Source organism: Carettochelys insculpta, chromosome 3 (genome assembly GCF_033958435.1).
Source record: "Carettochelys insculpta isolate YL-2023 chromosome 3, ASM3395843v1, whole genome shotgun sequence".
Taxonomy (NCBI): domain Eukaryota; kingdom Metazoa; phylum Chordata; order Testudines; family Carettochelyidae; genus Carettochelys; species Carettochelys insculpta.
In genome coordinates this window covers 202,496,479-202,522,291 of record NC_134139.1, presented here as the reverse complement: position 1 = coordinate 202,522,291, position 25,813 = coordinate 202,496,479, and the positions used below count along the sequence as shown (strand labels likewise).

The 25,813-nt window shown below is 59.3% G+C and overlaps 1 protein-coding gene across 4 annotated transcripts in view; it reads right to left on the bottom strand.

Annotated features, from left to right (window-relative positions):
• PTK2B (protein tyrosine kinase 2 beta) overlaps nucleotides 1–25,813 on the bottom strand; it is a 117,784-nt gene that overhangs the window by 9,724 nt on the left and 82,247 nt on the right. For 2 of the 4 annotated variants that reach the window (XM_074991431.1, XM_074991432.1), the window contains exons 6-24: nucleotides 24,143–24,205; nucleotides 23,219–23,273; nucleotides 21,650–21,790; nucleotides 18,760–18,834; nucleotides 17,372–17,473; nucleotides 15,234–15,351; nucleotides 14,600–14,639; nucleotides 14,051–14,097; nucleotides 13,446–13,499; nucleotides 12,663–12,760; nucleotides 11,858–11,942; nucleotides 11,295–11,395; nucleotides 10,579–10,694; nucleotides 8,062–8,162; nucleotides 7,513–7,602; nucleotides 6,495–6,699; nucleotides 5,187–5,295; nucleotides 4,033–4,098; nucleotides 2,467–2,592 (exon numbers count right to left, since the gene is read on the bottom strand). In XM_074991431.1, the coding sequence (XP_074847532.1) occupies nucleotides 2,467–2,592; nucleotides 4,033–4,098; nucleotides 5,187–5,295; nucleotides 6,495–6,699; nucleotides 7,513–7,602; nucleotides 8,062–8,162; nucleotides 10,579–10,694; nucleotides 11,295–11,395; nucleotides 11,858–11,942; nucleotides 12,663–12,760; nucleotides 13,446–13,499; nucleotides 14,051–14,097; nucleotides 14,600–14,639; nucleotides 15,234–15,351; nucleotides 17,372–17,473; nucleotides 18,760–18,834; nucleotides 21,650–21,790; nucleotides 23,219–23,273; nucleotides 24,143–24,205 (1,792 nt within the window). The remainder of the gene's footprint in view (nucleotides 1–2,466; nucleotides 2,593–4,032; nucleotides 4,099–5,186; nucleotides 5,296–6,494; nucleotides 6,700–7,512; nucleotides 7,603–8,061; nucleotides 8,163–10,578; nucleotides 10,695–11,294; nucleotides 11,396–11,857; nucleotides 11,943–12,662; nucleotides 12,761–13,445; nucleotides 13,500–14,050; nucleotides 14,098–14,599; nucleotides 14,640–15,233; nucleotides 15,352–17,371; nucleotides 17,474–18,759; nucleotides 18,835–21,649; nucleotides 21,791–23,218; nucleotides 23,274–24,142; nucleotides 24,206–25,813) is intronic. The other 2 variants (XM_074991433.1, XM_074991434.1) reach the window with 1 other exon arrangement.

The following is a 25,813-nucleotide window of genomic DNA, read 5'->3' as shown; positions in this document are numbered from 1 at the left end:
GCCCCTGAGTGTGACTTTCCTAGCCCCTGATGGTGGGGTTTAAGCCAGGGGGGAGCAGTTGGGGGACAAGTGTTTTTCTACCACCACAACTCTGACTAACTATAGTAAACGCAGTGTTATTATCTTCTTAATATATTTCCCCTTTGCTATGAAATAACTATTATGAATCTAAAAACACGAGGGGCACAATTTTATATTCTTGCCTCAGGCATAAAATTAGCTAATTATGGCACTGCTCTCCCTTGCCACTAAACCCCCCAGCTCCAGTTTTTGAATTGCCTCGGGTCACCAACTCTTCTTGAATTGCCAGAATGGGTCCCCGTCTGGAAAAGGCTGGGAACCGCTGATAGACAGGTAGGTAAAAGTCTATAACACAGTAACCCCCCGATAAGCGCAATTTCGATTTGTGCTTAACGGTGCAAATCAAAAGCAGCAGCTCCCAACTCCAGCCCCCAGCTCCCCCAGCTGGGAAGAAACCGCTCTGCCGTGGCTGTCTGCCCACCCCACCCCTCCACTTGGGGGAGCCGGACAGGCCAACAGCCGCTGTGGTGTGGCTTCTCCCCTGCTTCCCTCAGCTCCCACAAACCCAGGGGAGCTGGGAGCTAGGCTGTCCCTTGGTTCCCAGCTCCCACCAACTGATTTGCATTAACAGGTGTGTTGTGAACAAGACACAAGAAGTCATTCTTCTACTCTACTCTGCGCTGGTTAGGCCTCAGCTGGAGTGTTCTGTCCATTTCTGGGCACCGCAGTTCAAGAAAGATGTGGAGAAATAGAGAGGGTCCAGAAAAGAGCGATAAGAAGGATTAAAGGTCTCGAGAATGTGACCTATGAAGAAAGGCTGAAAGAATTGGGCTTGTTTAGTTTGGAAAAGAGAAGATTGAGGGGAGACATGATTGTGGTTTTCAGGTATCTAAAAGGGTGTCATAAGAAGGAGGGAGAAAACTTGTTCTTCTTGGCCTCTGAGGACAGAACAAGAGGCAATGGACTTAAACTGCAGCAAGGGAGGGTTAGGTTGGACATTAGGAAAAAATTCCTAACTGTCAGGGCGGTTAAGCAGTGGAATAAATTGCCTGGGGAAGTTGTGGAATGTCCATCGCTGGAGATATTTAAGAGCAGGTTAGATAGATGTCTATCAGTGATTGTTTAGACAGTACTTGGTCCTGCCATGGGGGAAGGGGGCTGGACTTGATGACCTCTTGAGGTCCCTTCCAGTCCTAGTGTCCTATGACTCTATGACTTGCATGAAATTCGAGTTATGCGACGGTGTGCAGGAGCGCAACCCTCACATACCTCGGGGGTCTACGCACGTGTCTCTTGGCGCTTTCTCTGTGGCTCTTGCTCCCTAACTGATTGATTGGCCACCGCTGTGAGAGCAGGACTGGCCACAGGGGTTTGTTATGGTGGCGTTACTCAGGGAGAGAGCTTGCCCCAGACTGGTTTATTATGGTAGGGTTACCCAGCCAGAGAGCTGGGCTGTTCACCAACGTTCCCTGTAATTTTTCCATCTGTGCGTAATAAAATTTGTTATGTGCACAAGGTGTGTGTAGGCGTGCACCACCAACAGGCATGCACACCGCCGGCTGTGGGCGCTCTGCTAATCAGTGGGGCAGCCCCTGAATCTCTCCCAGACAGCTGCCCAGGCGCTCAGCTTCTGGAGAACACAGCTGTCCATACAGGTTTGTTATGGTAGGGTTACTCGGCCAGACACCTGTCTGCCCGTAGGGGGAGTGTTATGGGGACATTGCTCTGGACTAGGCACCCTAGTAGGCTGGTGTGTTTATTCGTCCTGCGGGAGCTCACAAAGGTGCCCCTCAGTGCTCAGCTCTGTTCAGACACACGCGGGGGAAGACCCCATCCCTAACACAAGCAGAAGATAATGAAGGCCACAGTGGGTCAGACCAACGCGTCCGATCTTCTGACAGCAGCTGGTGCCAGGGACTGTGCAGAACAGGGCAATTATCGAGAGATTCCCCTGCCCCCGCCCCCGTCGCCCATCCCAGCTTCGGGAAGTCAGAGCTTGAGGGACACTCAGAGCAGAGGGTCCATCCCAGCCCATCGTGGCTCCTCCGTGGAAGGTCCCTTTAACGAAACTAACGGCAGCCTCCGGCACATCTAGTCACTGCGGCTTTCCGAGCTCAGCCGCAGGCCTGTCCCAAGTCCCTGGGCCAGCAGGGCGGCAGCTAATGGCCCCAGGCTGCCAGGAACGCTGCCACTAATGGGGTCAGCGTCACGTGGGGTCGGATGCGTAGGCGGGTACGGAACGGGCTTTGCGTAAGCAGCAGACACAGCGAAGGCGGTCACGCAAGACAGCGCCCCCTAGCGAGCCTCCCACCCGGCGGCGGCAGCACTGCACCCAGAGCAGCACTGCCCGAGGGAAGAGCGCCCCCTGCTGGCTCATGCTGCACCTCGCCCCGACGTGCTCCGCTTAGCGGTCTTCCAGGCGGCAAGCCAGCCGGCCCGTCTTACCCTCATGCTGTGGCGCTTGAAGACGTTGTGCCGGTTGAGAGGCGGGGTGTGCAGGGAGTTGACGGGTGACTGGTACTCGATGGGGCTCGTGAGCGTGGGAGAGCTGGCACACAGGCCCTCGGGCACCTGTTTGGGGGAGCAAGAGGCGCCGGGAACAGAGCCAGACATGGACCATTAGCAGCAACAGACAGAGAGGGGCAGCGAGCGCAAGGGAACAGAGCAGGGAGCAGTTAAAGAGGGACCATCTCCCCGGGGAGAGTGGCAGCGGCTGGGGGCCTGGCGGTAGGAGATTCACGTCTTCTGCCTCATCCCACACTGCAGTCACGAGGGGCAGTCTGGCCTAATGGTCTGAGCACAGATTCAGGTGCCAGGAACACCAGGACTTTCCTCTCCTGTTGGCCAAGACCGCAGGCCAGTCAGTTCAGCCCCAGGCAGCCAAAACACCAAGACTCGCAACATGAGCAGCCGGGCTGAATATTTTGACCCAACTTTCCAGGGCCCTGAAGAGCCCCAGGCTCCCACGCTGTGGGCTCAGCACTCTCTGACAAACAGGGGGCTGCAGGCCTACAGCTGGGTCCCAGGACAACAGGCCACCACAGTTTGAAAATGTGGGGCGAGGCTGTTTCCTGCCTCAGTTTCCCCACCTGTAAAAGGGGAATAATATTCCCTGTGCCGCTCCCAGGATAATAGTGTTTGTTTTCCTCTTGCTCCTTCTCTGCTAGGATCCCAGAGGGCTTTGCAGACATCAGCCTATTCATTCTCCCAACCTTGCCAGGCTGGTTGGGACCCTCTTCCCCATTTCACAGATGGGGACACTGAGGGGAAGGGAAATAAAGCGACTTCACCGAGGTCACACCGTGTGCTTGTGGCACAGCCAGGGAGAGACCATTGTGTTTCCAAGCCCAAAAGCTGCACTGGAGCCCCTAGACTGCACGACCCATAAAGCGCTTTACATCGATGGGGCCTGGTTCTGATCTCAGTTACACTGGCCCAGTCCGAAGAAATGCCCCTGAAATCAGCCGAGCTCTGCTGGTGCCAATCCAGCGTGGGATAAGAATCAGGCCCCTATGGCGCACTGTGCCGGTAAGATGTCATGGGGTGTACTCCACTGCTGGGAGAGGTGGATCAAGCATAGAGTGCCTAATTTCACACCCGTTCAGCCGGCCTGCAGGGCGGGAAGGAGGAAGAAGGCAGGAACATTAACCCCCAGGTGAAAATCCCTGTGTGCGTTGGGATCCGATGCCATTCCCCAGGGTGAAGGTCTCTCTTTGAAGTTTCAGGGAACAGACAAACGCCCCACTAGAGCTGCTCGGCCCCCCTGACCTGCAGGGGACCAAACCCCAAGAGGTGCTGGGCACCTGCTCTGAAGTCGGGGGGAGCCAGAGGGGCTCCGCAGCTCTAAGGAGTTGGCTCAGAGTAAGCAACAGACAGTAGCTCTTCAGCTGTACCCCAGACCGAAAAGCAGTGACTTCATCCCCCCAGCTCTGGTGTGTGCACCAGGGAGATCGCCGCCAGCCGGTATCTTGTTGCTTTCGGGCTGGCAGGAAACAGCCCAGGAGACCTTACCTGGAACTGCAGCTTGGGAGCTAGTAAGTTGGTCTGAGGAGGTGGCTTATACTTCGGCCTGCTGGGCTGTGGGAAGACAAGGAGGGGGGAAAGCACAGGGTGAGGTGGTCGGGGGTGGTACCAGCACACTGAGGCTGGCAGCAAGACCGTGAGCCCTGGGTGTTACCTGTGGCTAACTCAAAGTCTGGCCTGGGGCTCAACAACCAAGCGTGGCAAGAAGCAGGTGATGAACACCAGCCAGGACAACGCCAGCTCTTTGGCCACGTGTCTCAATGCAGCCAGGTGGACGGACACCTGGTCTGCGAGTGCAACGCGTTTTCCTGCATCAGAGCTGCATCTTTTGCGCAATGTAGCATGTTCTGCGTGATGCCACCTGAGGTCTGTCATCTGTTACAGCCCCCTGCAGTGTGCGGGTCTCTAGATTAGCTCACCAGTCGTCATTGCTGGTGCCTCTAACACCTTGCAGCTTGCGACAAACCCAGAGCCTTGGCGGGAGACAGCCGAGATGACCTCTGCAGTGCCTTCCAGCCCCGCGGCTCTGTGGTACTCTGTACCTCATTACCCACAACAGGCTAGGCTACACATTTAAAGGGACAATGTCCACTTCCTCGCTGTTACTACACTCCGCTGGGACTCCCTCCGAGCAAACAGGCCGTATTGTTCGTCGGAAGCCACAAGTACGAACGCCACTGCACGGACCAAGAAAACGCACGCCTGCCCGGAGAGCGTACCGCCCCCAGGGAAGGCAGGGAGCTCAAAAGATGGTGGACAGCAGGGATGGAGGGCGAGGGCCCGGGTGGATTCTCCAACGGGGACCATTTTTAAATCCAAATTGGACGGGTTGCTAAACGATCCGCTCCTGGAGTTTGGCGGCCTATGGAGAGAATCACAAGGGTCCCTTCTGGCTGGGATCTGTGACCCTCCGCAGGTTTATTAGGGGGGTGAAGCCTTGCCCCTCAGGTTGGACAGCACCAGCATGTGCCTCGTCAGCTAATGGGGGATTCCCCTGGGAACAGCTGTAGTGGGCACCTCTCTCGACTGGACCAGCTCCCAGGAAAGACCTCACTCTCCTGCCCTGAGAGATGCAGGCTCTAAGGGGATGGTCTCCACAGACCAGGTGGGCTTCTAGACAGACGATGCAGCATCCTGCTTACCTTTGGTGGGGGCTCCTGGAAAGCCATTGGCTCCATGATTTTGGGAGGTCGGTGGCGATTGTTCCTCTCCTGCTCCCTGGCGATTTCCTTCTCCATCAGATAAATGTCACTGGGCAACAGGGAAGGGAAAGGAAGGAATTCAGCCCTAAAGCTTCTGCCAGTAGTGGGGAAATGCCAAGCATTCAGCATTCACTGGGGGGACCTGCTTATGCCAGCTGCCCTGACAAGGCTCCTGCAAGCTACAGAGTCAGTGGAAACCAGTGACCATGGCGGGGAGATGGGAAAAATGGGCATGAGCTGACATCCTCCTCCCACTTCCGGGTTGGCTTGGAGTCTGCCAGAGCAGTGCAGACCCCCACACCTGTACACCTCCCTGGTGGAGACAGCTGGGACGACTGTCCCCACCCCACATCCGTATTTACACCGAGAGCCGAGAGTGCAAGGAGCTGTACAGCACAGCCTCTGCAAAGCCCAAGACCAGGACACAGTGCCACCAGAGCTGGCTCATGGGCCCACGCCACTGGCACCGAAGGGCGAATCTGCTTCTGGTCCCTGCCCTGGCGCTTATGTGCTAGGGTGAGAAACCTGGGTGCAAGGCCCTGGCTAGAGCAGCTCCTCGGCCAGTGGCCCCGGCTGTCCCAATTCGAGAACGCTGGGTTCAGTGCCAAAATGGGACGGTCTAGGCTGGTGCCAGGGTTCCAGATTAGTGCCAGCAAAGAAACCGACAGACATTGGAAGGTGGCCGTGAAACAGGACTGTCGTCCTCCGCTCGGCCCAAGAGCCGCACCCCAGAGCGAAGGCTGGGTCACAGGCACCGGCTCTGAGCTCCTGAGGGGGCCTTGGTCCCTGCTCTACCCCGGGCACAGATCCTGTCTACCCCTTTCCCCACAGCTCCGCCCCGGTCCGCTGCCTCCCTTGAGCACGCCCTGCCCTCGCTCCATCTCCTCCTTCTCCCTCTCCCCACAGCACCTCCAGCCGCTGCTCTGCTCGGTGGCAGGCGGGAGGTGCTGGCGAAGGGGAGGAGCTGATCGGTGGGGCGCGCTGGTGAGTGCCGAGCCCCTGTGGGTGCTCCAGCCCCAAGCCCTTGGAGCTGGCGCCTGAACACCGCGGTAGAAGCAGAGCCCTGCAGAATCCCCCACCCCCAGCAGCAGCCAGGCACATGGCCTGCCGGGTGGCAGCACGTCAGCCACTGAGAGCGAGACCTCCCTGGCTGCCCAAGCTCCTGGCCTCACACGCCCCTCGACCGACCCCTCTGGCTATCTCGGGCTGGGAGCCCAGCACAGCCCCCACCAGCCCCGAGCCTCCCACCTCAAGCTGCAGACCAGCTCCTTGAACTTGGGCCTGTCGTTGGGGTCATAGTCCCAGCAGCGCGTCATGAGGGTGTAGAGCATGGGAGGGCAGAGGTCAGGCTTGGGGAGGCGGTCGCCTTTCTCCAGCACCCCGATGACGTCCTTGTTCTCCAGCCAGAAGAAGGGCTGCTTGCCGTAGCTCAGGATCTCCCACATGCACACGGCTGGAGGCACAGAGCAGACGCCTCAGGGGAGGCCTGGGCCGGGGAGCACCCGCCTGGCAGGATGGTCCAGGCACCAACAGCAGCAGCTCTGCAGGCTCCCCCACGCCGCGCTGAGAGACCAGTGATCAGAGCCCGAGCTGGGCGAGTGGAGGGCAAGGCTTTGCTCTGCCACAGAGAACTCAGGTAGCCTTGGGCAAGTCACTTAGCCTCAAGTTCCCATCTGCCACTGGGATACTAGCCCTGCCCTGCCCCGCCCCGCCCTGCCCTGCCCTGCCTCCCCGGGGGACAGGAGGAGAAACAGACTGAAGATGGGGAGATGCTGAGATACCCCTGCAATGGGGGCCAGATGGGGTGTTCCACAGGCTTCTAGTCCTGCCCAACCTCTGCCGCCCACCTAGCCCTTGCCCAGAGGACACCTGGCCAAAAACTGCCCTGCGCTCCCGAAGCTCCTGTTTTGCTGGGTGCCACGCTGCACACCAAGGTGCCGGTAGGGCAAGGGTTGGCTAGGGGGTCTCCAGGTCTCTGCTGCCCCCTGGCTCTGAGGAACAAGTCCCACGGACAGGGTCTCTTCTCTTGGGCCTAGTCTGTGCTGGTGTCCAGCACAACCTTCCAGCCCGAGGGCGTTTCTGTGTCCTGCCAGGCCCAGCCACCCACACGCTCTGCCAGCATAGCTCCAGCGTAATGGCGCTTAACAGGCCCTGATTTACCCCAGGGAACTGAGAGCAGGATTTGGCCCTGGCTGTTAGGAACACCCCAGCCTGAGAGCTGTCCCCTGCCCCATGGCCCCTCCCTGCCCCACACTGCGCCGCTCACCGAACATCCACACGTCACTGGCGGACGTGAAGCGGCGGAAGTTGATCGACTCCGGCGACATCCACTTGATGGGCAGGCGAGTCACGGAAGCTTGGGGAGCCGAGAAGCTGCTCAGAGACCAGCAGCCCCCCAGCTCTGCCCAGTTCCCCCAAGCCCAACCCATAGTCCCTCTGCACTGCTACCTCTGGGCCCCTCCCCACCCCCAGCTCTGCCCATGTCCCTCAAACCTGATCCAGAGCCCCCTCCTCTCCTGCCCAGTCCTGGGTCCCCCATGCACAGCTCTGCAGCTCTGCTCTTGGGCTTCCCGTCCACAGATGGAGCCCCTCACTCCTGACCTGCAGGACACCTCCCCACTCCCAACCCTGGGCTCTCGCCACATGCACACAGCTCTGCCAATGCCTCTCACACCCCACCTGTAGCCTCCCACTCCCAGCCCTGGCTCCAGCTCCAGCTCCTGCCACATGCACACAGCTCTGCCAACCCCCCTGGTCTCCTGCAGACCTCCTCTGGCTTTGGGCCTTCTGCCTACTGCCACGAGCCGCCCCCTACCTTTGTAATACTCGTCATCCTCTATGTACCGGGAGAGGCCGAAATCCCCCAGCTTCACGCACTCGGATGAAGCCACCAGGATATTCCTCACGGCAATGTCCCTGAAGGGGCAAGGAGAGAGAGTCAGTCCTGCGAGGGTGCGTTGGACATAGTACCAGGAGATCGGGCAAGGGTTGAGCTCCAGGGACCCCAAGCCCACACTGCCTCACACCGAGGTGCGCAGAACGGGTATCACCAGGGACGAACTGTGATCCACTGGTGCTTTCCACCTGCTTTGGGGCAGCCACGTGGCATCGGATCAGCTGCCCCCAACTGGCTGGGCATAGGCGTGAGAACCGTAAGCCTGCCCTGGGCTACGCAGCACCTGGGAGAGGAACGGACCTGCTGGGGCACTGCATCCAGCCTTCTGTGCTCATGGAGAGTCAACAGCTGATCACACAGCTGAAGGCCAGGCTATGTTTATCACGCCCCGGCCTAGCTATCTCACGCAGGGTGTGGGACAGCCACACTTCACTTGGCCATGATCTGCCAGCAGCAGCCCTGTGTCGTCCCAACTAGTGCGACAGGACAGGGCGTCTGTCGATGCAGGGAGGCCATGATCCTACAGGGGCAGAGACCCCCGCCTATCTGTGCTCGCTGTGTCCAGGTCTAGGGGCTGAAACAAACGGGCCAAAACCATAAAAAATAAAGCAAAATGCTGGTGTGTGTGTGTTCGGGTTTTTAAAATAAAATCACAGCAAAATCTAAAGAAGTTGCTTCTGTTCCCAAAATCCCAGCTGGTTTTTAAAACCACACACACTGAATCTTTGAGAAGGGGTCAGTTTCACCCTTACTCAAACCACTTGTTAGCTGTCTTGGGCCTTGTGGCAGGGTACTCCTGTGCCTTGCCAGGGTCTCAACGCCTCTCCCTTTGGCCGAAGGGCGTAGGCTGCACTAACCTCTGCCTGTCTGGGCCAGCCGGTCAGCTCTTTGCTCCTAGTCTCGCCAGGGAAGGGGAGCCCAGGTACCTCCCTCCCTCCTACAAACACTGCCAGCGTGTGATGTGACTGGATTTTAAACTGGATATGCAAGCCATCTTGTCACCATTGTACACAGTGGCATTTACCCTTGTGCTGGGGGCCCACGTGAGGTGCCTAATGAGAGCTGGTAATGCCCTGAATCTGTCTGTCTTATTTGTATGTCTGTGCCATGGTTGGAGGTAAAGTTATAGATTTTGGCTCTGTGACTGTGTTAGGAATGTCCAGAGCTGAGGGTACCCAATGGGAGGCCTGGCTGGGGGCCGCGCCCACCAGGGCGTTGGACTAAGACAAAGGAACAGAGTCCCAGGAGTCACACACACATCACGGGAATTTGCGACTGTTGCTAGGAATGCATCCAACGGCAGAGGGCCACAGCAGCCCGCCCGAGTCAGGTAATCCTGACTCTCCAGGGCCGATGGGAAGGAGAAGGGACGTTTTCCCTCCACTTGAAACACATAAGAGGGGCCCTGGCAGGGTCCAACGTGGTTGTTCTTCTTTTCATCCCCCCTGACTTAAGCCTGTGTGGACAGGAGGCCCGGCCCTCAAAAGGATGTTTGCAAAGGCTTTCAAGAATCAACACGGAACGTTGCTGCCCTGAATCAAAGCTGTAACCGATGTATGTAATGTAGCACTTGTCCAATTTTTCTCTCTCACCCTGTTCTTTCTTTCTCTGTTCACAAACCTTTAGATTTTAGATTCTAAAGGATTGCATCAGCATGGGGATTTGGGCAAGACCCAAGTATACATTGACCTGGGACTGTGGCTGGACCCTTCGGGGCCTGGAAGAATCCGTGTGGTGCTGGTGAAATAGGTTCTGAGAACCTCTCACCTGAAACAGGGGATTGCTGGGTGGGGCTCTTGTAGCAGCTAGGAAGTCTGTGGGCTTGCTTGTGTGGCTTCTGGCTGGCCAGTGGTGCTGGCAGAGGTACTTTTGTGGCTGGTTGGATTTGCCGTAGTGAGAAGGAAATCCCAGCCTGGGCTGGAAGTGGCCCGGATTTTAAACAAACGTACGCTGGATATATTTCCTTAGCTGTGCCCACAAATCCCACCATATTACACCATCCCCTTATCCTCTTCCATTCTCCCCACTCCTTCCCTGGACTGGGACAGCTTTTAAAGCCCTGCCAGCATGCTGGCCACAAGATCAGCCAGCTTTCATTACCTGATTGCAGTCCCTTTCTGTTGCTCTCACCTGTGTACTTAAACACTGTTTCCCTTCCTCCCCTAACCTGGGCTGTCCCCCGAGGCGCCTCTCCCCCTTCCTAACAGTGTCTGCTGCCATGAGCCTGCAACAGGCACTTATTTAACAAATGCATCAGTCGAGCGCAGCCGCGTTTTTCAGCCCAACCCAACAACGTTTGGATGGCTCATTGTGCCCAGCTCCAGCAGTGAGCGCCCAAGGGTGCTTGTGTGTGCCACTGGCTCCTCGGCTCTCTGCCAACAGGCTGGTTAATGCCCATGTCCGGCAAAGCGCTTTATTCGCCCTCCCCCGCGTTACCTGTGCACACAGCTGACGGCCTCCAGGTACGCCAGGGCTTTGCTGATCTGCAGCGCGTACAGGAGGAGGGTCGGCACCTTGAGGGAGCTCTTGTTCTGCTCGAGGTAGTGGCCCAGCTGTGCAGGGGCAAGAGAGTGGGGGTGAGGGGCAAAGCCAGCAGCGGGGAAGGGGGTGGGAAAGCGGCGGGAGTCGCAGGCTGCCACGACCTGCAGATATCCAAAGGGCTGGAAGGTGGGGTCTACTGCGGGGGAGGGGTGTTCTGAGCCCTTTCAGCACCATCCAGATCACTGTCACACCCATCCACTCCTCAGCAGGCAGGAAGCACTACCTGTGTGTTAGCAGTGGGGAAACTGAGGCACGGAGCTGTGAAGTGACATGCCCTCAAGGTCGCAGGCAGCACTGAGCATGGAACCAGGGCTCTCTGGAGCCCAGTCCCTGGCTCTAGCCACTAGGCCACACTTCCTCTGGTGTGGGGAGAGCGGGAGATGGGTATCTGTTACAGCAGCAAGAGCTCCCTGTCAGGTAAGGTTTTCCCCTGCCTGCATCCCCACCACACTGTTCCCCGCCATCCCCCACCTCAGCATGATCGCTGCTGGGAGGGAACCCCGCCTGGGGCACCTTCCCAGGCCCTGGCTATCCAAGGCGGAACAAGGAGTCCTGCTGGGAAGCCCATCCCACCACCCCCATCTCCTCCATGCTGCCCCCCGCCCCCTCACCTCCCCATAGGGATACAGCTCCATGATGATCCAGGTTGGCTCCTCCTCCGTGATGCCAATGAGCTTCACGATGTGGGGGTGATCCAGCTTCTTCATCAGCACTGCAAGTGAGAGAGGCGGAGGGGGATCAGGCGCCGAGACCGCCTGGCCGACTGCCCCCCTTGGGAGGTGTGCCTCGAACGGCCCAGGCACCGGAGCCAGGTGCGACCAGCTCTCCTCAGGGCAGGGCTCCAGTCCAGCCTCCCTCACAGTGCTGGGCCCCTTGTTCCCTCTCTACTCCTCAGGCTCCCTCCTTCCGAGCGGCCTCCTGCCCCCGGGCATGCAGGATCGCACCCAGCAACAATGCGGGGTGCAGCTGGAGGCACCCTGGGGGCCAGGGGCCAGGCGGTGGGGAACCACCAACTGGCGTGGCCAACTTTCCCGTGGTCTCATAAAGTTTGTTTCCAGACACCAGTCCTGGCTGTCAGTGTTCTGTGCTGTTACTGAGCTCTAATCCACCCCTCAATGTCCTCTAAGCGCCCAGCGAGCGGTGCAGGGGTTGGGAATGTGCTAGAGCCACGCACCGGCCTCGCTCATGAACTTCTCCTTATTCTCGGGGCTGCAGTCTTTCTTGCAGGTCTTCACGGCCACGTTGATCCGCTCCCCGTTCTGGAAGGAGAAGGTGGCAGGGGAGGGGCTTTCACCCTGGGTCTTCATCAGGGGGCGACAGCGAGGGGGTGGGGGAACTAGCACGGCCCTGGGCGATCCAGGGAGGCCCAGCCAGCACGGGGGACACAGCCCAGGTAGGAAATGGCCCCAAAGGAGGGATGGTCCCGGCCCTGGGCTAGGAAGAGCCAGGCTGAACAGAAGTCCACATCCCTGGCAAAGCAGGCACCTGCAGCCGGGCCTGCCAGGGAAGGGCCAGCGAAGGGGAATGAGCCCTGGGCAGCTGGAAGAGAGGCCAAGGGCGGAGAAGGGCACAAGGGCGGGTGAAGAGGGTGGGACCCAGCGAGCCTGGCTGCCCAGAGGCTGTGGGCTGCTGCTGGCCAGGGGCGACATACCACTGGACCGATGAGGTAATAGATGGTGCCTCAGAAAGGGCTAGACGCTCGAGGGGCCTGGCCTCTCGCAGTGGTGTGTCCCCACAGCCACTGAACGGACTGGCACTTTGGCTGGGGCGGAGCCAACATCTGCCCCCGGCGCCCACCCACCCTCCCGCCAGAGCCATGGTGGGGACCGGTGGTTGCAGGCGGCTGGGGCCCGGCGCGTTTAGGTTGTGACCGGGGGCTGGGGATTTAATTGGGGTTGACCCTGTTTTGGGTGGTGGCTGGACGTGATGGCCTCCCGAGGTCTTGTCCAGCCCGAGGATTCTCTGACCAGTGAGCTCACCTGGTTGGTGTAAATGCCCTCGTACACCTCCCCGAAGAAACCTTCCCCCAGGATCCTGCCCAGAGTCACGTCCTCTTGGGAGATCCCATAGTGCTGGCCTGGAGGGACAGAGAAACCGGTGCCTCAGCTACTTCTGGGCGTCTGTGCTTGGCGATCCCCCATCGTGCGATGGCTCCATGGGGCTGGCACAACCCCGAGAGACTGCCTGCTCCGCCAGGTATGCAAAGCCAGAGTGGGCTGCGTGTGACTGACCTTTTGGCCAGCCGGATCCCCGTTCCCAGCCCCGGGGACTCTCGGAGGATGGGGCACCTCGCAAGGGACTGTCCCCGGTACGGACTGAGTCCTTGCTTGTCTCCTGAGGGAAACGCAGCACCTCCAGGAGTAACGCAACATCCCCTCGTGGTGTCTGTTCCACGGAGGAGGGTGCAGGGTGTCACCGTGCCTGAGGGACCAAGTTTGGAGGGGTGCTCAGAGAGGGGAGGACAATGGCTGGACCTTTTGGCAGACAACTGCTGATTTACACCAGTGAAGGACGGGCCCCCAAAATCACACCCTTGTGAGCATGCCGTTAAGGAGCACCTGGCCAACTGCTAGCTCCTCCCCCTCACAGCTTGGCTCCACCCACTCATCTCCCGGGTTGGTTGGCCACTAGCAAATGGACGCTGACCGGCCAGCCCCTTCCTGCAGAGCTGCCCTCCGCTCCTCCTGCGGGCAGGGTCTCCCGTCTCCGGGAGCAGCATCTCCAGCCAGTGCAAAGCTGGAGCGACCAGGCAGGGCACCTACCTCCTGATTTGGGTCTTGAGGCCTCGTCGGGGATTTCAGCATAAATATCCGAATCTAGGGCAAGAAATTCAGCTGGAAGAACTGCCGAGGCGCTGGGAAAGGGGCCACCTGCGCAGAGCCCCGCCCGGGCCTTTCTTTCACTGCCCCAGCGAGTCGGACACCCTGCGCCGCTGTCCCTGTGCCAAGGGTGTGCGCCCGGATGACCCACCCGCACCAGCCCCCCAGCTGCAGCCTGCCGAGCATGAGCGCAGGCTGTGCAGTTCCCTCGTGCCCACAGAAGGGACGTGGGACCTGCCGAGTGAATCAGCTCAGTGTCTTGCCTGAGGGTGGCCGGCACCACTGGCTGCCAAGGAGGGTCTGAAATGGCAGGAAGCTGAGACATTGGCCCCAGCCGACTCCGTGGCCATGGGACAGAGAGGAAAGAGACGTGAGGGCGACTGGATGGGGGCGGCTGAGTCTGGGGCATTGGTTTGGGCCCATCTAATGAAACAGAGCTGAGAGAGTTTCTCCTGCTCCAAACTCTCCTCTCCCCCCATATCCCAGCAGCACCAGCTGGCTCTCTCGCTGGCTTGCCGGCTGTGGGGGTGTGGGTGTGAACAACTCACCCACACTGATGCTCTGTGTTAACGTGGCTCTCCTCTCGTCTAGGTGCCTGTGGGTGCAAACGAGCAAGAGACAAGCGCACCTCAGTGAGTCAGTCCCCAGTCGTCCCAGCCACGTAGCCAACCCTCCATCTGCCCATCCGCATCATCGGCCACCCACCCACCTCCAGGGCTCCCACGGTGCCTATCACCAGGGCACCAGGCCCTGGGCTGAAGCCTGGTGTTCCAGGGGTCTCTGAAAAACACACACAGCCGGGGCTCTGGTTTTCTAGCCCTTCTGTCCAACCTGGACACCAGAGTTCCCTGTAAGCTGAGCACATGGGCGGCCGTCCAGAAGACATTCAAATGCCACAGAGCCGATTAGCGGCACGCCCACAGTCAGCAGCATGTGGGTCTACGGGTGGTGCGCATCTGCACAGGCTTTGGTGCACATAATAAAATGCATTCCACCCGGGGATGGGAAAAATGAGAACGGACTCTGCTGGACTGCTCTGTCCGAGGCCCCTCTGCCCTGCGTCGGCTCAGGTCACTGTGGGGCTCCCGTCTACTTACTGTGTGGGGATCTGCGGCAGGCTGACCCGCTTCTCGTTCTCTGTGGGGATGGGGAGGAGGGTCATTATCGTTCATCTCCTGCTGCCCCCCCAGCCCAGCTGTCAGAGTCTGGGGGCCTCCACTCTCCCCTCCACGGCCATCCTGCAGCGCCTCTGAGGAAGGGGTGGGACAGAAGGCCAAGGGCCAGGGCTCTGCACACAAGCCCCTTAGAGGCAGTGGGCGGGGACAAAGAAACCCCGCCTCTTCCCCAACCCCACAGCTGCTCAGTAGCCTGCCAGCCAAGAACACCCCAAAACGGCCACTGAAGCCACCTTTCGCCTCTGGATGCCCTCTGGGGTTGCAGGGCAGGGCTCACCACTGCACCAAGTTTGGTGGCTCTCAGCCTGACGGGACATTTGCCCCTCTCCTGTCATTCTGCAGGACTGTGGCCATTGCCCAGGCAGGAAAAGAGGGGGCGCAGATCAGAGCTGGGCAGGGGACCCTGAATTGTACATCAGGGCTGAGGGGTGCTGGGAACAGGCGGGTAAGGAAACTCCCTGCACAGCCCCGCCCTTGGCATTCCTGGCTGTCACAATCCCAGCACACTGGCTGCCCTCGGGACGCCCCCGCGCCCTGCTCAGAGGGCACCGCTCACCTTTCTTTGGATGGACGATGAGGGATATTGCCTTGTCCCCCTGCATCCGGCAGTAGCCATCTATCAGGTCAGCCATGTTCTCCGCCTCGGCCAGGGAGGAGGTTTTAATAGCCAGGGACTGGGGAGCACAAAAGGAGGCACGTGAAACTCAGGCCCAGGTGTGGATCTACCCTCCAGGTCTGCACACTGCCAGCCAGACAGGCAGCCGCTGGAGCCAGCCAAGAGACCCGTGGGTGCAGCAGGCTGGAGAGCTGGGCACTCCTGCTGGGCTGAGCCCACCCCTCACTCTGCTGGGGCCCAGAAACCCAACCCACCATGGGCCAGGCTCCGAGGTGCACCCGGGAGTCCCACCCCAGGCAGGAGAGCTGCACAAGTGAAATGGCACCTGTGCGGCTGTGCTGCTGCTGGCTCCGACTGCCCCTCATCCTGTGACTTACGCCCCCCCCGGCTCCATCGGCTGCAGAAGCCCCAGCCCCAGGCGATGGGCACCACGCCGGCCCCAGAGCGTGTGTCTAACTGCCCCTGTTACAGGCAAGGTCATGTTCTCACGGAAGAGGCAGAGGGAAAGGGGTTACCCCATGGGACGCCCTCTGACGGGTCTGTCTGTCTCCAGCCCATTGCATTACTCCAGGCAAGTCCATTGACTTTAACCGGGGACAAATCAGGCCCCAGCCATACTAGCCTGGCACCATCTACAGCTATGAGCCGGCACATATGCCCCGTGCTAAGCACAGCTGGGGCGGTGTCACCGCCCTGTGGCTCCCAGGACAGTAAACAGAAGTTGGTCCAAGAAAAGAAACTGCTCCACCCACCTTGTCTCTCTGGTGGCAGCGTGGGCTAGAACCATGGAGCCCTGGGGTCAGAAGCTCTGCCAGGGGGGTCTAGTCTGACCCCTGCCCAGATCAGATGCAGGATTTCTTATGTCTAAGCTACCCCTGACAGCTGGCTCTGCAGCCTCCTCCTGAAACCCTCCAGCAAAGGAGTCTCCATGGCCTCCCCAGGCCTCACTTCCTTTGGCCTCTTGTTCTCACAGCTAGGAAGTCGCTCCGAAGATTTAATTTAAATCCCTTCGCCTGGAGTTTGACCTCATTGCCCCTCGTCCTGCCCTCGGTGGCAACAGAGAACAGCTTTTCTTCTCTTTTGGAGCAGCCTTTCAAGGGTCCAGAGACAGCTACCACGTCCCCCCTTCAGCCCCTCTTCATCAAACTAAGCACACCCAGTTCCTTCAGCCTTCGCTCCTCTCTCTTCCTCACCTCTGGATTCTTTCCAGCGGCTCTCCAGCCTTTCTACACAGGAGTGACCAAGGCTGGACCCAGTACGCCAGCCGTAGCCTAACCCGCACTCAGCAGAGCCTCACCGTCTCCTCCTGGGACTCACAGGCTTTGCTTTGGTTAATGCAACCACAAACTGCATTGGCCTTAGCAGCATTACACTGGCCCCAGCTGAGGTTGTGATTTCCTCCAGCTTCCAGAACCACCTCCACAGTCCGGCTGCCGGGCCACTTCTTCCCCACTCTGGGTTTGGGCCTTCACTGAATCACCTGACATTTTGCTGCCTCCAGCCCTGTTCCCCCACTGATCAGGATCCCCTTGATTCTCAGTTCTAGCCCCCAAAGTTTTTGCAACCCCCTCCCCACCTCCCTCAGCATGGCGTTCTCTGCAGAGCTGATCTCTACACGTGACCTTATCTCTGGTCCTATTAAAACCACAGGACCTGCTGTGCTTGCAGCTGCTTTCAGCACAGACCTCTCCCCAGACACTTTGCAATGGTTCTCTGAGTCTCCTTTCTCCCCTCATTCCCCTCTCCCAGCTTGGCACCGGGGGCAATCCGGGAGGGCTCTACCACCTCGCAGCTGACATCCAACAGCTGGCAGACGACGCTAGAGGAATTCAGACTAGAATCGAGGTGCCCATTTTTAATGGAGAGGATAAGGGGCCCGTGGAGCATTTTACCGAGGCTCGCAGTGGTTCCTCCATCACTCACCCTGCATCACTTTTTCTCTAAGATCTCACCCGGGCGTTAACTCAGGGACCTCGGCCGGTGGATGTGGCATAGATCAGGCGATCACAGTGGCCTTGGGTTGTGCGTGGTTCTGGGACAGCAAGAGACACTGTGACGCTGCCCACTTTGCCCTTTACCTGGGGGGACCCGGTGAGCGCCAGCTGCAGCACGGCTCTGCCCTCCTCCACGCTGGAGCACTTGATGGATTTGATCTGCTTGAACTCTGCCAGACAGGTGGGCTGCAATGCAGCAAACAGCAGCATGAGCACACCGCCTGCGAGGTCTGGGGGGCGGCTGAGCAAGGGTGTCACCCGCACCCACAATGAGAGCAGGGCACAACGGTGCGCCCAGAGCAGGGCTGGACTTTGCCAGCATCCCCACCTCGCCGGACACCCCCAAGAGCGGGAGGCTCGTATTCAAGTGACTGTCACTCTGGCACACACACCCCCAGTCTACTTCGGGGTGCCCATTGCAGCTCCTTCCTTTGGCAAACAGCTCCACCTTCCTCGGTTGTCACAAGAGGGACAGAGAATCACACACTCAGAGAACACTAGAACTAGAAGGGACCTTAAGAGGTCACCAAGTCCAGTCCCCTGCCTCATGGCAGGGCCAGCACCATTTAGGGCATCCCTGTTTGAAATGTATCTAACCTGTTCTTAAATTTCTCCAGCGATGGAGATTCTACAACCTCCCATGGCAATTTATTCCAGTGTTTAACCACCCTGAAACTAAAACTCCCTTGCTGCAGTTTAAGCCCATTGCTCCTTGTCCTACCCACAGAGGCTAGTTAGAATAATTTTTTCCCTTGTCCTTGTAACACCCATAAAACAGAGGCTGAACTACTCTAATCTGGAACTGTCTCATCTGGCAAACTCCGTAATCTGGCATGATGTTAGCTAGCCAGAGGACCACTTATCATGGGTGTGGCCAACTTTCCCATGGTCCCATAAAGTTTGTTTTCAGACACCAGTCCTGGCGGCGCTCAGCGTTCTGTGCTGTTATTTAGCTGTCATTTACCTCTAAATGTCTTCTAAGAGCCCAGTAAGCAGTGGAAGTGTTGGCAATGCTGCTAGACAATATTGACCTCCCATTGTCCAGCAAATTCTCTCATCCAGAACCTGTCAGGTCCTGAGGGTGCTGGCCAAGAGAGATTCAGTCTGGACCTGAAAGCTGCTGTTGCTTCCCCTCTCAGTCTTCTCTTTTCCAAACTAAAGAAGCCCAGTTCTTTCAGTCGTCCCTCATAGCTCATGTTCTCTAGACCTTTAATATCATTCTTGTTGCTCTTCTCTGGACCCTCTCCAATTTCTCCACCTCTTTCCTGAAATGTGGGACCCAGAAATGGACACAATACGCCAACTGAGGCCTAATCAGCAGAGAGCAGAGCAGAAGAATGACTTCTTGTGTCTTTCTCACAACCCTCCTGTTAATGCTCTAGGTACCAGCCCCATGCCTTTGGGGTGCAGAGGACAGGGGGATAGCTGAGCCCTGTGCTCTTTGGGGGATGTAGCCCTGACCCATCTCTTACCTTTGCTTCCTTGCTTGTCATCTGCCGAATACCCTTGGGCCCAATCACCAGGTCCACCATGATGTTCCATCCTTGCTGGAAAAGAAAGAGAGGGACATGCGTGTGGGTCTTTGCCTCCAAAACAGCCCTGTCTCCTTTCCCACAAGCTTCTCAGCCAGAGGTTTGCTGGAGCACTCAGTGCTGGCCAAGGGGACTAGACTGTCAGCCCTGGAGAACGGACTCAAGAAGGGGCACAGGTATCAGCACAGTGAGTGTTCCTGCACAGCCCACGCTGGGCCTCTCATGAGCTGCAGCTGCTGGCCATTGGTGACACGCACCCACTGCGGAAACGCCACAGAGAGCCACACCTGACCAGCGTTCCCTGCAAGCTGAGCGCTCTGGCAACCACCCAGAAGAGATTCAGGTGGTCATTCAGCAGATTAGCAGAGCACCCACAGCAGGGAGAGTGTGTTTCTATGGGTGGTGCACATCAGCACATCACTGCGCACATAACAAACTTTATTCCACCCTGGCAGGACTCAAACCCTGCTCTCTAGACGAAAGCTGCTAATGCAAACTCCCAGCACCCCGGGGGATTGTGAGATGCTGCCCCTCAGCAGTATAATGTGGGGCCTTGGCATAGGTATGGGAGCTAGAGGGGCAGGGGAGCTTCAGCACTCCCAACGTTTGTGTGGGTCCCACCCCTCATTCCATGCCACTGCCTTGCTAGTACCAGGGCTCCACTCATGTTCAGGCACCTGCCATCCCAACTGCCTGAGAAATTCTGCCAGGACCAGGATATTGGCTAGTGCAAACTCGGTGGCTGCCACCACTTGGGAGAGAGAGTCTGGGGCCACCTTGGGGATAGGCGAGTACCAGAGGGGGGGACTGGGAGCAGCTGAACCCACAGCCCTGTTATTGAGTGCGCCCTGGGCAGAGGTCCCCAGTGGGGCAGCTGTTTGAGGCGCTGGATGAGGTGAAGAGATTTCCAGGGGCTAGTTTGGGGGCCCAACGCGTCTGTCTCCATCAGCCCTGAGGCCCCCTCGCCCAGCATCCTGTCTCCAACAGTGACCAGCCCCTGCTGTAATGGAACAAGCTACTCCAGGGCAGAGTCCTACCTACCCCCACCCGTGCTTGGCTCAGTCCCTGGCGTGAGGGGATGTGTTTCACGTCCTGTCTGAGGCTCTCATAATTCAGTGTGTTCTCACTCCTAATCCTGCTCTGTAGGAGGCCAGACTAGCTAGCCACAGTGGGTTTATAATCTGTGCACCGAGCCATGGTGAGTCCTCCTTGGAATCAGCTGCTGCGTCGCCCTCCCCAGCATCCAGGGGCGGAGAGTTCCGCAGGGCGACTGCACAGAAAGCGTATTCTGTCGTCCCAGTTTGAAACCAGCTGCCCTCCCCTAGGGCCGGGCCCAGGGAGCCAGTGGGTGCTGCTCTGCTGGGGATGCAGCACAACTCTCCCAGGAGGAACGCCAGGGTTTACACTGATGAATGCGACGCCTCTATATGATTTTCAGGGTTGCTGTGATGGTGAAAGGTGCTCACGGCCGCCAGCAGGGGGCGGTCTTGGCCCCTCAGACCTCCTTACAGCCGAAGTTTGCCAAGACACTCCTTCAGGGAGAGGAACACAGCCCCTCCCTGGGGTACAAACAGCTGGGGCTTGTAGCTGCGGCCAGGGGCACCAGAGCACAGGGCAGGTTGGGGCGGAACAAGGCCTCTCTCAGGGTGTCAGTGCAGGGCAGCTTCCGGACGTTGGTTATGCGTTGAGGCAGAGAAAAGCTGGCAGGGAGAGCTGCGGGCGTGACCCAGGGAAGCAGTGGAGCAGAGCTCCTCGGACACCAGCTTTACTGGAGCGGCGGGTGTGGGGATTTCCGAGCCAGGCAGCTGCCTGCTGTTTGCTTCTGCTGCATTCATGGTCCTGGGCCTTGCAAAGAGCAGGGCCTGTGCCAAGAACGGCTGCTCACATGGCGCTGGTTTCCAACCCCGAGGGGTGGGTGACCAGCCACCGGGCTCCTGGCCAGCGCTGGTCTCTTCTGTATGCAGCCTGACGCTTCCACAACAGCCTGTGGAGCTGACTGCAGACACAGCTGTCCACCCCGCTCTGTGTTCCCCTCCCCGGCAGTTACAGAGGCCAGCAGGGTGTATAAATATCCCCCCCAATGCCAGAGGCCCATGGGGGAGAGTTGCAGTGCATTTCCAGGAGTTTGGGATTCCCCTGCGGGGCGCCGGCCTGTCCTGGGGTTTTCCTGGAGGAATTAGCACCCATCCTTTGGCAACTCCCTGCAGGGACCTCCCACAGCTCGGGCACGAACCATCCAGTGACCCAACTCGGCCATCAGTCGGGGCACCCCAACTCCTCCCTGCACCTCTGAGCCTGGGCCCTGCCGCTCGTTCCCCTCCAGTCTCGGAGCTCACAGCCGGACGCTGGGGAATCAGCCGGCCACACAATGCCTGGCCCGCGGGCCAGTGGGTGGGTCTCAGTTGCCACGCTGTTGCTGACCACCTGCCCCCACGCCCACCCACTCCGCTGCAGGAGCCTGACTGTTCTCCCACAGGGGCAAATTCGGAGTCACCCCCTTGAAATGGCATCGGGGGGAGCAGACTCAGGCTCTCGGTAGAATGAAGTTCGTCCTGGGCAGAGCCTCCAGGGCCTCGGCCTGGGCCCCAGCCCCTCGGCAGGGGGCGAATTGCAACGGCGGAGCTGGGCAGAAGCGGCACCCGCCCTACGTGGGCGCTGAGGCCCAGGCCAGCAGGCACGTCGGGACCTGCGTCTCTCCCTCCCATATCCAAGCACTGACCCCCAGGCCCGGGCAGCGGGGACGTGCTGGGAGACACGGGAGGCTGGACTGGCCGGCTGGAGGCACGTGACGAATCCCAGCCCACCGCCCCGCCTGCCTGCAGGAACTCACTATGAGCTCGCAGCGGTAGCTCTCCTGGTCGATGTGGGCGAAGGTGGCCAGCGTGCTGAGGAACTTGACGACGCACTCCTCCTCCCGCAGCAGGGCGTACTGCTGGAACGTCTGCTGGATCATCTTCCGGAACTGCCTGGGCTGCGCAGAGCCGGGGCCCGCGCCAGAGGGTCAGCGCCGCGGCCCGCGGGCTGGGCACCCAGGCCCCCACGCCAGGGGCCACGCGGCCCGGGAGCCGTCTGTGTAGCCCAACGCTGCCCTCTGCGCGTGTGCGCGCGCCAGTTCTAGCCCATCACCCCGCTGCTCCAGGCCTGCCCCCAAGCTCTGGCAGCGCCCCTCCCCCCCAGCTCTGCTAGTGCCCCTCCCCCCCAGCTCTGCCAGCACCCCTCCCCCCAGCGCTCTGCCAGCACCCCTCCCCTCCACCCCCCCAGCTCTGCCAGCACCCCTCCCCCCAGCGCTCTGCCAGCACCCCTCCCCTCCACCCCCCCAGCTCTGCCAGCACCCCTCCCCCCAGCGCTCTGCCAGCACCCCTCCCCTCCACCCCCCCAGCTCTGCCAGCACCCCTCCCCTCCACCCCCCCCAGCTCTGCCAGCACCCGCCACAGCTCTGCTAGTGCCCCTCCTCCCACAGCTCTGCCAGCACCCCTCCCCTCCACCCCCCCCAGCTCTGCCAGCACCCGCCACAGCTCTGCTAGTGCCCCTCCCCCGCACCTCTGCCAGCACCCCTTCCCTCCCCCCAGCTCTGCCAGCACCCCCCACAGCTCTGCCAGCACCCCTCCCCCCAGCGCTCTGCCAGCACCCCTCCCCTCCCGTCCCCCCAACTCTGCCAGCACCCCTCCCCCGCACCTCTGCCAGCACCCCTCCCCTCCCCTCTCCCCAGCTCTGCCAGCAACCCTCCCCCTGCAGCTCTGCTGGCACCCCTCCGCCCAGAGCTCTACCAGTGCCCCTCACCTCCCTCCCAGCTCTGCCAGTGCCCCTCCGCTCCCCCAGCTCTGCCAGTGCCCTCAACCCTGACCTACAAACTCCCCCTCACTTGTACCACTCCTGGGATCTCCCCCAGCCCTCTAACCCTGACCTACGACCCCTCCCTCCCTCAGTTATACCACTCCTGAACCTCCCCACCCCCAGCTCTGACCTGCAGCCCCCCTCCCCCTAGTTATTCTATTTCTGGGCTCCCCCGCAGCTCTGCCAGCGCCCCTCAGCCCTAGCATCTACTAACCCCTGCTAATTTGGAGGGCAGCTCCGCCTCCGCTGCTCCTCCACATTGACCCAGAGCACCTGCCCGGCAGTGGTGGGCTCCCCTGCACTCAGCTTCAGGTGAGTCCCCGGAGTTCTGCTTCCTGGGGACACGTCCCAGGTACGGCTCAAGCCCCACTGATGCTCAGAGGGTTGGCTTAGGCCCTAGGCCCAGAGCGGCCCCTAAGTTTCGTCTCTCTGCACAGGGGCTGGATTTCCCCTCACGCCTTAACCCACAGGCACGGAGCTGTTCCCTGGAGGACTCCTGGCCTCCGTGGCTGGACACTGAGTCCTTCCTCCAAAGGCTCCCAGGCCGGGCCCAGCAACACCTCACCTTCAAATTCTCCTGCATCTGCTTGGGGAAGAACAGATCCAGGCCCACTTCCTTTCTGAAAGGCAGAGCGAGCAAGAGACAAACGCGTGGTTAGCGATCCTGCAGGGCTGCTTTGCAAAACCTGCTCCTGCCATGCAGCTGGCAGAGGGGCTTGGGCCCCCTCTGAAAGCCCCTGCCTCGCACCCAGGGTCCCAGGGGCACGTAACATGTGACCTGTGTCCCCCCGGTTCATGGGCTTGGATGGGTCTCTTAGCAGAGGTGACTGGAGCTCAGCGCCACCTGACTGGCCTCTGAATTGGTGCTCTCAGTCCGGTTCCCAGCTGAGGGCTGGCCCCATTGCAGCAGAGATGGACCACTGTCTCGCTGATCCAGATCTCAGCACAGGGACCAGAGCACCGCCCTGCTTCGACTGCTAACGCTGCCTTGTGCTCCGACTGGGTAGGGAATTACGTTCCCAAGAGCTCCATCTCATGGCACTTCAGGCTCCCACATTCATGAAGAACCAGCTCCACCCACTCTGGGTTTTCTTGCCTGCCTTCAAGCTGGGACACTTGGAGGGAAAACACACACTCCTCTAACCTCTGGAGGGCAACCCACTCCAGGGTCCTGGACAGGATTTTGGAATAAGCCTAGAAGAACCAAAGCTAGAGGAGATCCATTCCTGGTTCTACACTGCACCCAGTGAATTCTGCTGGGATGAGATGCCAAGGGATGCTTAGCAGTGCTGGTGGTTGGGGACTTCACTGGGGAGTCTCCATCCATGCCCGGACCTAGGGATCCCTCTAACAGCCTGGGACACAACCGACAGGAGGAGATGCTCTTGCCATGGGGCTGGAGACCCTGTTATTTGTGAGAACTGGATTAGCTCGGAGGACTATGGGGAAGGAAGTCAAGAAGAAACAGAACGACCATCTGGCCACTTACTCCAGGAACTCAAAGTTGGATTTCTTGTCCAGGGCATTGTGCGGCATGTCCTTATAGAACCTCCTGCAAGAAGGGGAGGAGTCAGGACCTTATGTGCATGCATCCTCTGCGGGGGGCGTGCAAGCAGGCTCTGAACGCTAGGGGAGCTGATCAGCCACCAGCCCTGATGGCTCATTCATGCACTCAGCATGCAAAACGAGAGGTACAAAATAATGGGCAGGGGTCAGATGCCCCGGTAGCCTCACACTGTGACCAGGGTCAGGAAAGGGATCATCAAACTGATGGGCCCAAATAAGAGCCCCGGATTCAAAGATAACAGGTTGGCTAAGTGCGCTGTATCTCCCTTTAGTGGCTCGTTCTTGGACGGGACACCAGTCTACTGCTGCTACTAGCTCATGGAGTTACTCCTTTAGCTCCAGTGGCAGGAACCTGTAGCTTGGAGCAGGAAGTCCAGGGTTCCGTCTCGGCTGCTTGGCTGTGGCATCACACTGCTTTGGAGCTCTTTATACTCCAAACTCAGGCCTGGACTGAAATTTGCAGGGCTAAATTCTGCTGTGAATTACACGCGAGGCATTCCCACTGAGAGGGAGCCCACCACGGCCCTGTCTCTGCATAACAGGCAGGACCCAAACAATCACAAGCTTCTGGGGTGTCTGTTTGGGACTGAGACTTTACATCTTGAGCCCAGCTGGACTATAAAGAGCAACAGGCAGAAAAGCAGCTGGCTCTGGGCTTTTCCCCAGGAGTGACTTACAGACTAAGCAGGCTCTGCGTGAGCCTTTTGCTAACCAACCATCCGCCTCAGCAGCTCCAGCCCAGCTAGAGGCTTTCTGCCTCGGATTAGCAATAAACTCCCTGCAAGCTCTGTGGCATGTCCAGAGGTCTGGGCTTTGCCTGGCAGATTGGGGCGCTGATGGGGCACAGGGAGGGCACAATCTGGATAACTCTACGGCAGCCATTCTGGCTCCTGCTGCCAGGTCCAGAAGAAAAACTATGGGCCAAATTCTCAGCTGGTGTAAACCAGCAAAGTCCCCATTGACTAGCAGCTGGCGTAAGCCGGCAGCACCCGTGTGCCTGCGTCTCTGGCGGAGGGGGAGTGATGGTGATCGCTATAAGCCTGCCGGGTGGTGTACCTACGGGTCTCTGCCACCTACCTTGGCACACGCCTGCCAACTACAGATGACCGAGTCTCCAAGAGCAGAGGAGGCTCCTGCCTCGACTCTCTCGGGTTAGTTTTAGGGCCCATCTAACACCTGGCTGCTCGAGTCCATCTGCCTGGCTGGTGCAATTCCACGGGAATGCTCCCTCCACCCCCACTGTGATTCTAGCCGAAGGGCCTAAGAGAGCCGTTCCCACCACCCCGCAGCAGTGGGGCACTAGAGCCCACAGGCTGGCTGCACCTGTTTCTTCATCTTCCTCCTTCTCCCGTCTCCCTCCTCCCGATGCTCCCTCTTCCTGCAGTACAATGGCACTGGAGCCTGGCTAGAGTTTCCCAAACTGCACGTCCAAGGGGGATGGGAGTCGGTCATAACGACCTGCGCTCCCATCCCTGCTGCAGCTTCTCTCCAGCCCCTTGGCTGGTGGCTTGCCCCAGACTGCCCCTGTTTTGCTCTGCCTGTGACTTGGGGCAAAGGGAATCACCATAGGAAAGGGCTCTGCCCCGTCACCGGA